The sequence below is a fragment of the Nesoenas mayeri genome (assembly GCF_963082525.1).
Source record: "Nesoenas mayeri genome assembly, chromosome: 8".
Taxonomy (NCBI): domain Eukaryota; kingdom Metazoa; phylum Chordata; class Aves; order Columbiformes; family Columbidae; genus Nesoenas; species Nesoenas mayeri.
In genome coordinates, this window is record NC_137554.1 from 13,158,949 (window position 1) to 13,172,427 (window position 13,479).

A 13,479-nucleotide genomic window follows, 5' to 3' on the forward strand; every position below is an offset into this window, starting at 1 on the left:
GAAAAAATATTTTAATTAACAAAACAAATCAAATGGAAAAGATTCCTCAAATAAAGCTTTAAAAGTGAGTCTGCCTGTGTTTGACTGCCATGACTAATTATGTATCCATGTAATGTGTGTTCAATTTGGGCTTATTTAAATAGCAGAAATGCTCATTAGCTGCAGTATATCTGTGAAGCTTCAATAAACAGTTTAATGGTTTTTATGTTTAACCAATTTCATAAGTTCCTGTAATTTTAGCTTTAGTAGCTCATTAATGTTATTTTTGATATCCATCTTAGGGACTTCCTTTACAGTGAATAGTAGGATTACTTGAGAAAAATACAAATATGCTGTGACCTTCTTAATCTCAAATATAAAACTACAGCCGTCACATGCACCAACAGACTGCTTAACTGCTGACATTGCCCAGTCTAAATGCCCAGCAAATAAAGAAAGGCACAATCATACTTCCCACAGCCTCTGGCCCACTATTACAGTATCACAGTATGTTTAGGATTGGAAGGGATCTCAAAAGATCATCTAGTCCAATCCCCCTGCTGGAGCAGGAACGCCTAGGTGAGGTCGCACAGGAACACGTCCAGGTGGGTCTTGAATGTCTCCAGAGAAGGAGACTCCACAACCTCCCTGGGCAGCCTGTTCCAGTGCTCTGTCACCCTCACTGAGAAGTTTTTTCTCAAATGTAAGTGGAACCTCTTGTGTTCCAGCTTGATCCCATTACTCCTTGTCCTATAATTGTTTGCCACTGAGAAGAGCCTGGCTCCATCCTCATGGCACTCACCCTTGATATATTTATAAACATTAATAAGGTCACCCCTCAGTCTCCTCTTCTCCAAACTAAAGAGACCCAGCTCCCTCAGCCTTTTCTCATAAGGGAGGTGCTCCACTCCCTTAATCATCTTTGTTGCCCTACGCTGGACCCTCTCCAGCAGCTCCCTGTTCTTCTGGAACTGAGGGGCCCAGAACTGGACACAATATTCCAGATGTGGTCTCACCAGGGCAGAGTAGAGGGGGAGGAGGACCTCTCTCGATCTACTAACCACCCCCCTTGTAATACACCCCAGGATGCCATTGGCCTTCCTGGCCACAAGGGCACAGTGCTGGCTCATGGTCATTGTACTGAACCAGGATTAAAAAATAGTTTGACTGGATAAAGCTGGGTCCAGGTATGCCAGGAGAGGCTCCTGGGGCAAGCTGGTACTAACTTTGTTTTTTGCCTGTCACCAGCAAACCAATGGGTACTAATGCCTGTTGGATGAAAGGGCAGAATTCCTGCTGTGACAAGGCTGTAGAAATCATCATGAAGTCACTTTTGGATATTGGAAATTAGTAATCATTTCAGAGCGTGGAACTGCTGCACTCAAACTCATTCACTAAACCTACTGGTGGAGAAAAAACCTATTCCAAATGACTCAGCAGGAAAACTCCTACCTATTTCACCAGGGATCTTCTGAATCTATATAAATGTCAGTTTTATATAACAAATTTTGAAGAAGCCTGGTGACAAAGTCAATTCTGTGGGTGCAAGGCAGATGCTGTGCTACTAGAGAGACACCAGGTCAGGCCCATGGGCATCCCCAGCTGGGGCATCGCAGCCACCTCTGCCTCCCTCCAACTGCTTCACGAGCTACCGAGGGCTCCAGCGCTCGCAGCTGAAGGTACCTCACAGGCTGCAGGAAGAAACTCCCACTCCCTGCAGGTTCACTGGCTTCCGTACCAGCTGAAGTTCTGTATTTGCACAAATGAAAACTAAAACCTTTTTCACTGGTGAGCTCAGAGCTCTGCAAGCTTTGTCCCATTTTTCCCTAGAAAATGCTTCTCAATCTAGAGAAATAAATATTAAGTTGGAGTGGGTTAAATAATAAAACTGCAAACCACTTGGGCGAATTTCTCTTTGCTCTATGTTGAACTACACTGGGGGGGCCGCAGTTCTACTCCAGTAAGCCTTCTGGGGCTTGCTGCTGCAGTTTCCAAGCAAGATAACAGTCATACTAAAAGTAAGAGCAAAATATCTGGAAGTTGTGACTGATTCCCAGAAATGTGAAATAAAATTTTGCCCTTCAGTTGCCACGCAATAGTTAGCTACTACCAAAAATGTAGTAAAACATATTTTTGCTCACAAATAGCCTAGTATTTCCGAGTTTTTTTGCAAAGGCAATATTTGGAGTTTGCTTTAAGGTTTTTCCATTCCCCTTTTTTGTCTCTCCAGGAAAATAAAATAGACGTTATCATGCCAAGATTCAGTGTTCTGGAAAATGGAAATACATCCTCTCTACTGCTGCCTGCTAAACAAAGTGTTTAAATAAACTTATGCTGCCAGTTCTCTATCCTGCCTTAGTCCCATGTCCTGCTCTGCATGTCATGGTGTGTTTCAAACAAGTGAACTGTTTTCCATAATATCTTCATGGTTCTCCTCAGAAATTCAGGAAAAATAAATCAGAACAAGGACATTTGTTCCACTGCAGAATTTTGCAGTCCAAAAATATTGTTGCCTTTTGCTTACCAGAACAAAATAGATAAGAAAACAGTTATTCAAAGTTTAGAATTTATAAAACAACTAGACTGGTGTTAAGTATGATGTTGAGGTTGTAAGCAGTGCTAGGGAGTACACAGAATTACATTTGTATATATTGAGTAGCTGCAATTTGGAATGGTGACAGAGATTTCAATAATTTACTAACATGTTGCAGACCTCCAATATAAGAAACCAAGCAAAAGAACAGAAACATGAGGAAATGCACAAAATCCTGACACAGCTGTTTGTTTATGTGGGTCAGTTATGATGGCTTGAAGGCTTTAGTAAGCTATGCAATAAAAAAAAGCAATTGTACTTTATTTTTTTACTGGTTTCAGTAAAGTGGTAATGTTCTTCAAATAATCTAGAAGACAACTCTCTCATTTTGGCTACTAGCAACTTCCCAAGCATACAATGGACTTAGGAGTCCATTTTTTAAAAAATTTATGATGCATTTATATTCTTTTCAGTAGAAGAATGAGTACTACTAGAACTGTTGCTTAAAAATACAATCAAGATTTTAACAAAACAAAAAAGTCTAAATACCTGCTGTGGGCACATGGAATCTCAGTTGCAAATTTAATAGCTACTGTGTAAAAATAAGAAACAGGGAGGATAATAGACTAGAAAAAAAGCTTTCTAACCTATGAGCTATTTCTGCTTAGAAGAACAGTCACCCATGTGCTTATATCTTGTTAAACAAAACTTTAGAACATGAACAGCAGGGCTGCCCTGAACAATTTGCTGAACTGGAGCTAAGTCTGATTTTAATCCCTCTGGTTTTCATAGTATTTTATTTATTCTTACATCAGTAGCATCAACATTTAACAACATTAATAACATATAGGACATATCCTGCTAGCTTAGCCCATACCAACACTCTATTTGCAGTTCCCTCAGGTGCCTTTCAAATTAGGTCAATTGATAGAGCTCTTTGTATGAGCAACAATTAACATGTTTATTCAACCTGCATCTGAATCATCCAGTCCCAGAATAATTCAGACTAGAATGGCCCTCTGGAGGTCATCTAGTCCATCACCTTCTTCAAAGTTAGTTCAAGTTCCAAGTCACATCAGTTTGCTCATGGCATTGTGTAGTTTCAAGTACCTCCAATATTTTTATCACCATCTTTTGATGGAGAATATATTAATATTTCCATCTCTTCAATACAAAAACGTGCTTCCTTTAAAAGAAAAAGAAAAATCACCTAGAATATAAGATACTTCTAGTGTTTGGCATGGTTTTTGGTAGTAGCAGTGGAGGGTTTTTTTTCCATTTCTTTTTGTTATGTATGCTGAAGTATCCTGGAGATGTTATTGAAATCCAGCTTAATAGTGAAAAGCAAATTTGACTTTCATTAAGACAGATTAGGCAAAAAATAAAGATTTAAAAACAACTCAAATGGTATGCTCAAAAGAAACACTCTACTCCCTCAAGTCTCAGTTTCTTTTCATTTTCACAGCATTCAAAACAAATGTCTTGCATTTTTCCTTGTAATTTGATTGTTATTCTAATAGCAGTTTCACCCAAAACGAAGTGTGAAACTGAGGTGTATTGCCAACCCCCAAGGTAAATTACTCTTCTTTCATCAGCAGCTCACTGCATGACTTTGTTCCCCTCCCATTTTATGTTCCTATTTAAATACCTCTCAATAAGTAATTCAGTCAGTGAATGCGTTCTAGGAGATACAAGACTAGCACAGCATCATGGCTAAGGAACACATTAAGTTCAACCTTTTATCTGAAGCACTTTTTAATGTGGGAGAATCACTCCTTTATCATAGGGTCTATGAATCACAGCAAAACGTACAGATTGCATAGGCTAATACTTGATTCACCACATGAGGCTCTAGAAGACCTTCCAAAAAAACTAAACAGGGTGTTTTAAAGACAACAAAGCTCCCAAAATTCTCAGTCAAGTGAACTTCACCAATGGAGTAGCTCATGAATTTATTAAAGATTAATAAATAAATAAATAAATAAATAAATAATCTTACTCTTCTTCCTGCTCCTGGGGGTTAGACTGAGCCCTAAAACATGACCAACACAGATGTCAGACTCTCACAACACAACACAACTCCAAGTGGAAATAGACCCTGTCCTCCCAAAGTGATGTGGACTGCACCTCCTGTGTCCCACGGAGCAGGAGGAATGGTGGGGCAGAGGGCACAGTGTACACAGCTGGGCTGAGTGAAGCTGTCCCAGACCTGTCCTGTGTGAACCTGTCCCAAAGCAACAGCAACACACACAACACAGGAATGTTCATAGAATTAACCACATGTTCCTCAGGGAAACAGGTCGATCCTTCTTTTTTTACCATATAAGAGATTTTAGAGTATTCTCATGGATGTATGATGTCTTAACATTATATACAATTGGACTGGTGAACAAGAAGCACTGAGTAGCTCAGTCACATTACAGTCAATTCTGCTCAGGGCTATATTCTAAAATTCTTCAATGAGACCTATAATTTATCTTCATTAACTAATGTTTTGTCTTCCAGCGAAGTCAGTACGTTTTTGTATAATTTTACCGATAACTCTAGAAAATCTTACCACCAGAAAACTAATCTCTTTAACTTCATTTAAAACAGTGTTAACTATAAGGCATACACAGAAAATGCAGATGTGAAAAGTCACACATTTTATGTGCTTGAGGTATGTCCACACATGCTACTAGTCTCTGCTTAGATTATTTTAGATTTACAATTTTTCTTGATTGCAAAGATTCACAAAACCACATTATGCTAAGAAGTTTTGAAATTCCCTTTGCACTGGCAGAACCAGCACCTGATCGCCAAATTTTCTGGTGATGTGCACTCTGGGCCACTTGCCAAGTACTCTGTCAGAGCATTTATACCCAAAGGACCATGACAACATGCCACGGGGTAATTGGCTGGCATGACTGTGCCCTGGAGAAGTAAGCACATTCATCACTAAGGCTTTCAGAACCTGCTAACCTTGATGAGTGTCTCTGGGATGAAGATCTATTCATTTTATCAATCTGTCTTCTGCTGAGTCAGTGTTTTTTACTTTCAAGGCACATTTGATGTATGTGCCTGAACTCTTTAACCCAGTGTCAGAGGAGAAGTCTGAGCTTTGCTCAGTTCCCATGTTCTTAGTTATAATCATGATTTGCAGCTCTCTTTCTGCTATATCCAGACAATTCATTCAGTCTCTGAAAAACCACCTATGTGCCTATTTCTGTGTCTTTATTGTGGAACCATATAATGGTTAATTTTTAAGAGCAAAGCTTGTGAAGTGCAACTAAATAATGAGACAATCTGAGACAAGCGCAGGTGAACTTAACAAACATTGTATGTATGAGAGAAGACCCAGTTTGCTTGCGTATGCACAAGAAATTAGTGACATCCAGACTATCCAAACCAGAATAATGAATGTCCTAATCATTGCTTAATTTAATAGGTAAAAAAAAGGTTTCCAAGATCAGATCAGTTCACTTTAAAGTTGTGGTATAATGAGTTTCTCTAAAGTTAATTAGTGAGACCAAAAGAAATCCTCAAGAGTATTGTTTGAGATCCCATTTGCATTGTCAGGAAAGCAAGATATATTCTGAGCAACTATACCTTTAATCTGAGTTCCTGCTCTATAAAACAATACACAGAAAACTGTCATCAGACCCTCACGTTTTGTTCTAAGAGGGATATCTAAAGGATAAAGAAATTCCTGTGAAGAGGATCAGCAGCCACAAGCTGAGTAACCTTCAGAAGGTTCAATTCACAAAACTGTCAAAGGACAGAAAATGGCTGCAGCTAAAATAACAAACAGCATTTACAGAATGCATTAGCCAGGGTTACCTTTCTTATCGCTTAAAATGGAGCCAAAGGCACTAATCACCACATCAGCTTTCAGATGGACAATCTGATCCTCATCTTCTTTCCAGTTTCCATCATCATCTTGTTCAGTTCGAACAAACTCCATACCAACAATTTGTCCACCTCTAAGTACAACTTTCCGAGGGGAGAGAAAAGGCAGAAATTCACATTTCTCTTCTTTTGCAAGTTCCATCTGTAGAGTAGAAGCAATAAAATATATGTCGGCCATTCTTGTGTTTTTACTAAAGAAAAAAAAAAGGGACTTTTTTTACTCAAGATGTTACCATCCATTCTTCTGTAGTAGAAGTCACCAGTGTACACTATACAGAGCCTCCTGTGCTATTAAATCAAGCAGTTCTAGACAGTGGTACTAGGTAAATTTGCAATGCAAATGTTTCTCCAATATATTTTCTTATTGTTCCCTGTTACTTTTAATCTATGCAACTCCTTTGAGGACAAATGAGTTACCTTATGTAACTGAGTCTTCTAGGAAGTGGACTAATATTCATTAAATACATGCCACGATTTGTGTTTACTATAGTTTTAAGGTGTTATTAAATGCTAACTACTATGTGTTAACAAGTTTTCTCAGTGAAAATCCAGATTTAAGATCTTCTGAATTTCTGCTGTGGCAAAACTGCTGAAGTCAAACACCATTTTGTCTTAGCAAAGTACTCAGGATTTGATTGTCTATGTTTACGCAACAAAATCTTTTTGAACATGTAATATCCGACCTGACATGGTTCTAGCATGGCTGTTACTAGCTGTGAGCAGATTTTGTTTCACTTTTTGTCAAGTCCGCTGCATGACTGGATGACTAGAAATATTGACAACTTTTAGGAATCTACCCAGGTTGCTAACAAAGATTTTGGTCCAGAGTGACAGCTGACTCTTGATTCGTAAGAATCTGAATAGCCCATGAGTCTGTCAGTGCAATGATTCCAGTAATCTCATTGTGTCTAGAATTCTTAAATAAAGAAAGAGACCCTCTATTTATTTTGTTTGTACTTCCATTCCCCTTCTATAAGATCTCTAAGATCTACCAAACTACCATAAAACTCATGATAAAGATGCATTAGATGTCCTGATATCCTCAGGTGTGCAAAAATGTAAAGTATGTACCAAATGAATGATAACAGAAAAAGACAACCAAAATAAGAAACTCTAAATTGAAGAAACCCTCCTGTAGTACAGATACATTGAGAAAGCAAAGTCAGTTTCAAAATGTGCAGATGTCCTGATAAATGCCGAAGTGCAAAGCCAAACTAAAAATCAAATTGAACGCTGAAATCTGTGATGAATGACATTGCTGCATTACCATTGGCAGTGATTCAAAACCGAAATCACTGTGAGAAGTTTTTTTACAAGATTTTATAGGCTCCCAAGGCAAAGTCAGGATCACTGAGATTGATTAGACAGCAGCCAGAAGGTATCATTCTGTGATCTAGCCATGACCTAAAGAGTCACCAACAATGGTGCTTTGATCTCTGGGGTGCTTCCAAGATTAAAAAAATTACTGTACTTTTTAATTTACAAAAAATTCTAACCCCTGTATGCAAATGCATCTCTTCGACTTTACAGGAAACAGGTACAACTGAGGAAAATTATTTATACAGAGACTACATGAAGATCTTTAATAAACATTTATACATTTTAAGAGCATTTTTATAAACAAAACCTTTAGGTGATGACTTTTAAGTATCTATACCACACTTTCAGACCCTGCAAAAATAACAACCAGTATTTCTTCTCATAAACACTGTTATTCAATTTTACCTCTTCTGGGACAGCCCTGATATTAGTGAATCCCTTCCTGAAGACCACAAACACACGACGGGCTCCGCAGCGTAAAGCAGATGTTGCACAGTCAAAAGCAGTGTCTCCTGCCCCAAGCACAATCACAGTTCCATGTATTGCTGGCAATGGAGAGTGACAGGCACACATCCCTGAAAGATGAAAGGAAAAGCCCATTTTCAAGTAGAGAAACCATTTCTGCATGACAGCTCAAAAGGTACTTGTACCCAAAGAAGTGTAAAATTGCATCTTACAGTTCCCAAGCATGGAGTGTCACTATCAAATTATTCTGCTTCACTGAAAGACAGTTTTATTCCCATTTTTAAGATATGCTCATATACATAATTTCATAGTCAATACTCTAAGCAGCTGCACCTTTCTATCTGGAAAGAATTCAAATGACAACATTTGTAGGGTTGTGGGTCCTATCAGGTTGAAATTAGCATTGTGAGATCATTTAATCCAAAAAGTAAGCTTTTCTTTTATCAGATTCATTATCCTCCTAGTTAAAAAAACCAAAGATTTTTAACAGATTATAAACAATAATACTTGGTATTTTGCAAAAGATGACCAGTTGTTAATAGTTTTGTGTAATAACTTCTCAAAGTTAGTCCCCTCGTCAGTTTTCTATAAGGCACTGACACTGTTCTTGCTATGACACAGGTCTCAGAGGCTATTCTCTAAGGCATCTGAACATGACGTTGAAAGAATATTACTATTATTATTATTATTATTATTACTACTACTACACATTAGTTCTGAGATCTTTCACTGGGAGAAAACATTTAATCTACAGTGGCTTTCTACAAAAGATTTTCAAAAGTTACATGGAGAGAATGATGATGTTATGTGTTTGTCATCTACAGTTTGTATTTACTGATTCCATTATACAAGAAATACTTGAGTAAAACTAAACTGTGTGTGTTCCTTGCATAAGACTGCATTTATCACAAGTTTAAATGCAAGTGTTGATTAAGCAAATTATTGCAACTTAAAAAATAATGCCATAAACAATCTAAAGCTATATTCTCAATGAGTCCGTGGTAATTTCAGTCAGGAGGTGCTAAGATGGCCATTTAACCATTGTACTCTAACTCAAGTATCCTACTATACTAGCAGCAGTTTTTCACATGCAAATGTAAAGAAACACAAGTATCATTTAAGGAAACAATGCTTTTAATTTAGACATACAAACAGAGTGAGAAACAACATCCTCCTATATGGTATTACATTTACTATTTACTTAGTAGAATTCTTATTTCAACATTCTCTCCAAGCTTTTCTCATCTATTTTCAACAAACTTAACCCTTCACAAAAGTTGTGCACAGAGCAGCAGAAAAAGCACAAGTGCAGCAAGGGAATGGCAGCTCAGAGCGGCTCCATAGCAGCAGCCCACTTTACCTTGGGAGTGGCTTTGTTACCAAGAGCAAATTCACACCAAATATGTATTTGCAAAGAAAACCCCTTTTGGATGAAAGTACTTTAACAAGTAGTATACATCCAAATTTTACTGTAAGTCTATTATGTCTATTATTTAGAGGACTGTCATAGTAAAAAATGAACAAAAACAAACAAAAAAACGCACAAACAAACAAAACAAACAAAAAAAAACCCAAAAAAACAAAAACAAGAAGATAGAGCAAGATATAGGATGTGTATATTTTGTTTTAAAATTCCATGCTTTAGAGAGCAAGAGGTGGCTATAGCTACAGTGTCAGTCAGAAAAGGTTAGTTTTTCAAAGCTGATGAATTTTTTTCATTCTAGACTTCATATAAAAAAATATCATTACATATCCCAGCAAACTGAGAGAGCTTCTTTGCTCCTTTTAAAATATGCAGATCACAGATACAGACCCTCATGCAGGCAGGCAACTTACAGTATACAAGTGCTACATGTCCATACAAATTTCTAGAAAGTATTTTTAGTCAAATTATTATAAGAGGAGATTGTCTTGCAGAAATTAGTTTTCCTTTGTTAATCTACAAATGGTTTGCAGTGCAGATTGTCAATCTGTTTCATTTTTAAACATCTCTTTCTTAAAAAACAAAACACACAGACATAAAAAAAAAACAAAAACAAAAAACACAAAAACCCACCCTTTTCTCCCGATTCATTTGAGCTAACTTTGAGATTAAGAAAATAGACAGAAATAATCATTTGATCAAAATAGCAGAGAGATGGGACAGATGGGATGCAGAGTTTCCCTTCGTAAATATTTTGCATTAAATGAGGTAATATACTTCTATATCAGAATAATCTGTCACAGAAGATATATTCTTTAACACATCATTTACAGTCTATTAAATAAGCAGGCAACCCTATATGATGCTATAAGAAATTTCTAAATGGTCAGAAGAAAATAAATTTGTAGATAAAAAAGGCATATGTGTGGTTAAATATGGGGTCATATGTACAAGACCACATACTGCACTAAGTATATGCTCAGAAAACTGTACAAGGTAATTTATTTTTTATGAACACACTGGGGAATCTAGACCATGAGGGAACATGGTGTAGAAATCACGAGCCACATCTCATACAACCATCTGGGGCTTATGACTTCACATTTAGGGCCACTGAAAGCAGCAATAGTCCTTGGGGACCAAGCAGAGCCATCTTTGTGCTGAAAACAAGGATGTAAAAGCATAAAACAAAACTGCACTTGGTGCCTATGAACTGAGTGTTGTCTTATTAACTCCTGGCATATTACTGTTGTTCTGAGTCTTAGCCTGTAAGTTCTTTGGGTAAGGAACTAGTGCTCCCTTAAATGTGTCTGTAAAACATGCAGCACATGACTTGGGATTAAGTAAAATCATTTATCAACAATACACAAAGCAGCTGCTTATATGGGCTGGCAACAGCTTCTTTAATGTCAGATTTTTTTCAAGACCATAATATATACACTATATCTATATAATTTACGCATATGAGAAGCTTATGAAATCTTTTGAATAGAATTCAAAATAACAAATACAACTTATTAGGGGTAATGATTTGCCATGTGCTTAGATTTTTATACATGACTATTTGCTTTACAGTCTCTAGGACTGACTTTCCAGACCACACTCTTGAGGTTGCAGCTCACCAGAAGAAAACCCTGACTCAGACCTATTCATTGGGAGGTGCTTTGTAATTGGATGTGCTGCTGTGTAACCAACTGTCCATTTTGATATATCAGTAACTGTTAATGACTTGCTGAACATGATTGTAAAAAAAATATCACACACCTGGTTTACTTGCCATTGCTACCAAAGGAAGGAAGTCTTTAGATGTGTAGAATCCTTGATCCATTCTTAGTCCTTGGAATATACTGTCTTTATTCGGTTCTGGCAAACCTAAAACAGATATTTTCAGGCATATCAGAACTAAAAGGCAAATTACAATGACAAATATATATTTCACATCACATGCACATTCTCAAAAACATCCTCAATACCAGCACTTTTAGAAACCCACAGATGTTTCTAAAAGACCACCACAAATGACTAGCTTCGTGTTTGCAGTCTGTAGCTTAATAGTGCTGGCACTGCAAATAAGGTTGTTACTCTGTACTCATAAAACTCATACCAAAACAAACGCAGGGAAAAGGGTCAGAGAGAACAGGATATGCCGGCTGCAAAAGCAGGGAAGCTACCGAGGAAGAGAAGAATCTTGTAAGCTTTTCTTGTTTTACTTTACCTGAACACACTTGTAACTCTTACTGCCGTGAAATGGGTTTGTTCCCTTTGTTTTGAGGCATTTTTCAATACAACTAGTCTGCAGATAATACAAATGAGGCAATAATAAACAGCTTAATGGATGAGGAGAGGAGGACAAATGGTAACGCTGTAGATCTGCATTATCTGTGAGTATTTGAATGCCATAATTATTTGCCACTCTTGATTGTTTTCTCAAAATCTTGAAGTCCTTATTGGCTGACATTTATTTGTAGTTATTAATAGCACACATCTATACAGAAGCTGTAGGATACAGACAGAGATACACTTCAGAACCAATAATAGCAACAAATACCTTTCCATTAAAAGGAAGCAGCAAAACCCATCTTCCAGTTATCAAAGAATTTCTTCTTGTTGCTGTGTGAACATTTGGACAGCACAAAACACCAGCCTTGCTGCCACAGAAGTTAAAACATTTTTTTCATGCAAATGAAATGATCTATCAGGGTATTTTCAAGAGGGTTTTGGCTTTCATTTTTACATCTAAAACCCCATAATATTATCAAAGTATGCTAATTAATAATTACATACTGAAATGGGGTAAATGACAACAGGTTTTCTAAGAAAACACTAGAACTCAGAGCAAGCAGGCAGAATTGGAGCATGCAAAGCAAACTGTATTCTCTCCATTCCCAGACATGGAGGACAGCAGACTAATCTTTCTCCTCTTTACGACATACTGGTCTGGAAAACCCCAATAACACCATGTTAGTGTCAACAATAAAGCAGGATTGCACTTTGAGGAGTGCTGTTCCAAGTAGGGAAGTTTTACAGCCTTTTTATATTACAGAAGCAGCAAAAATTGTCTCATTACAGCATAAGATCAGGACTCGGTCATAAGAACGTTTAGGATTTTGTATTAGTCATCTGTTACTGAGGCAGTTTCTTAAGCCTCTAGATCCTTGAGTGAAGGTACCACATTACAATCAGAAAAAAAGGATATTATTAGTTTTAACAGTTTCAGTGAACACAATGAAAATATACTCTCAGTGAATTCGAAAGGCTTACAAGCCAAAAAGTAAATTAAAAAATCCTGACATTTTTACATTTTAAAAATCTCATCTTCCTGAGCACTTACTTAACTTCTGACTATTGCTGAACAACTGACTTTCAAAACACTGGTGACCTATAGTTGGATATTGAGAAAAATAAGGTTAGAAAATACTAGCACGTACTGAGCTTCAAGACCTCTGAATGCTGTACTTCCTGGGTAGATTGGAATATCAGCTAACGAAGAATGAATAATAGATATCTTAAGAGGTTGCTAGAAATACTTAGTTCTATTGAAAGTACAATATGTAAAATGCATTAAAGAAATTATTTTTAAAACTGCATAGGTCTTCCTCTGTATATATATTGCCAAATCATCTATGACAAGAAGAGTACCTCTGAAAAAGCTCTCAGGGACTTTCTCCAGGCAGAGGACAGAGTAATGCAACTATTTCTATTGAGGTATCTGTAAGCCAGCTCAGAGGTCTCAGTTTATTCTTGGGAGAAACACTCTTGCCGTTACCGAGACATGCAGTCTGCATTAAAGATCATTTCCTTTCTACCTAACGTCTATCTTAATTCAAAACCAAGGAGAAATCCACACAATTTTTTTTTTCCCCACTTATTT

The 13,479-nt window shown here is 37.1% G+C and overlaps 1 protein-coding gene across 1 annotated transcript in view; it reads right to left on the bottom strand.

Annotated features, from left to right (window-relative positions):
- DPYD (dihydropyrimidine dehydrogenase) overlaps positions 1-13,479 on the bottom strand; it is a gene marked incomplete at its 5' end in the record, with an annotated part of 297,412 nt that overhangs the window by 132,243 nt on the left and 151,690 nt on the right. The window contains 3 exons of the mRNA XM_080348775.1: positions 6,332-6,542; positions 8,126-8,295; positions 11,373-11,480. Coding sequence (XP_080204901.1) covers positions 6,332-6,542; positions 8,126-8,295; positions 11,373-11,480 — 489 coding nt within the window. The remainder of the gene's footprint in view (positions 1-6,331; positions 6,543-8,125; positions 8,296-11,372; positions 11,481-13,479) is intronic.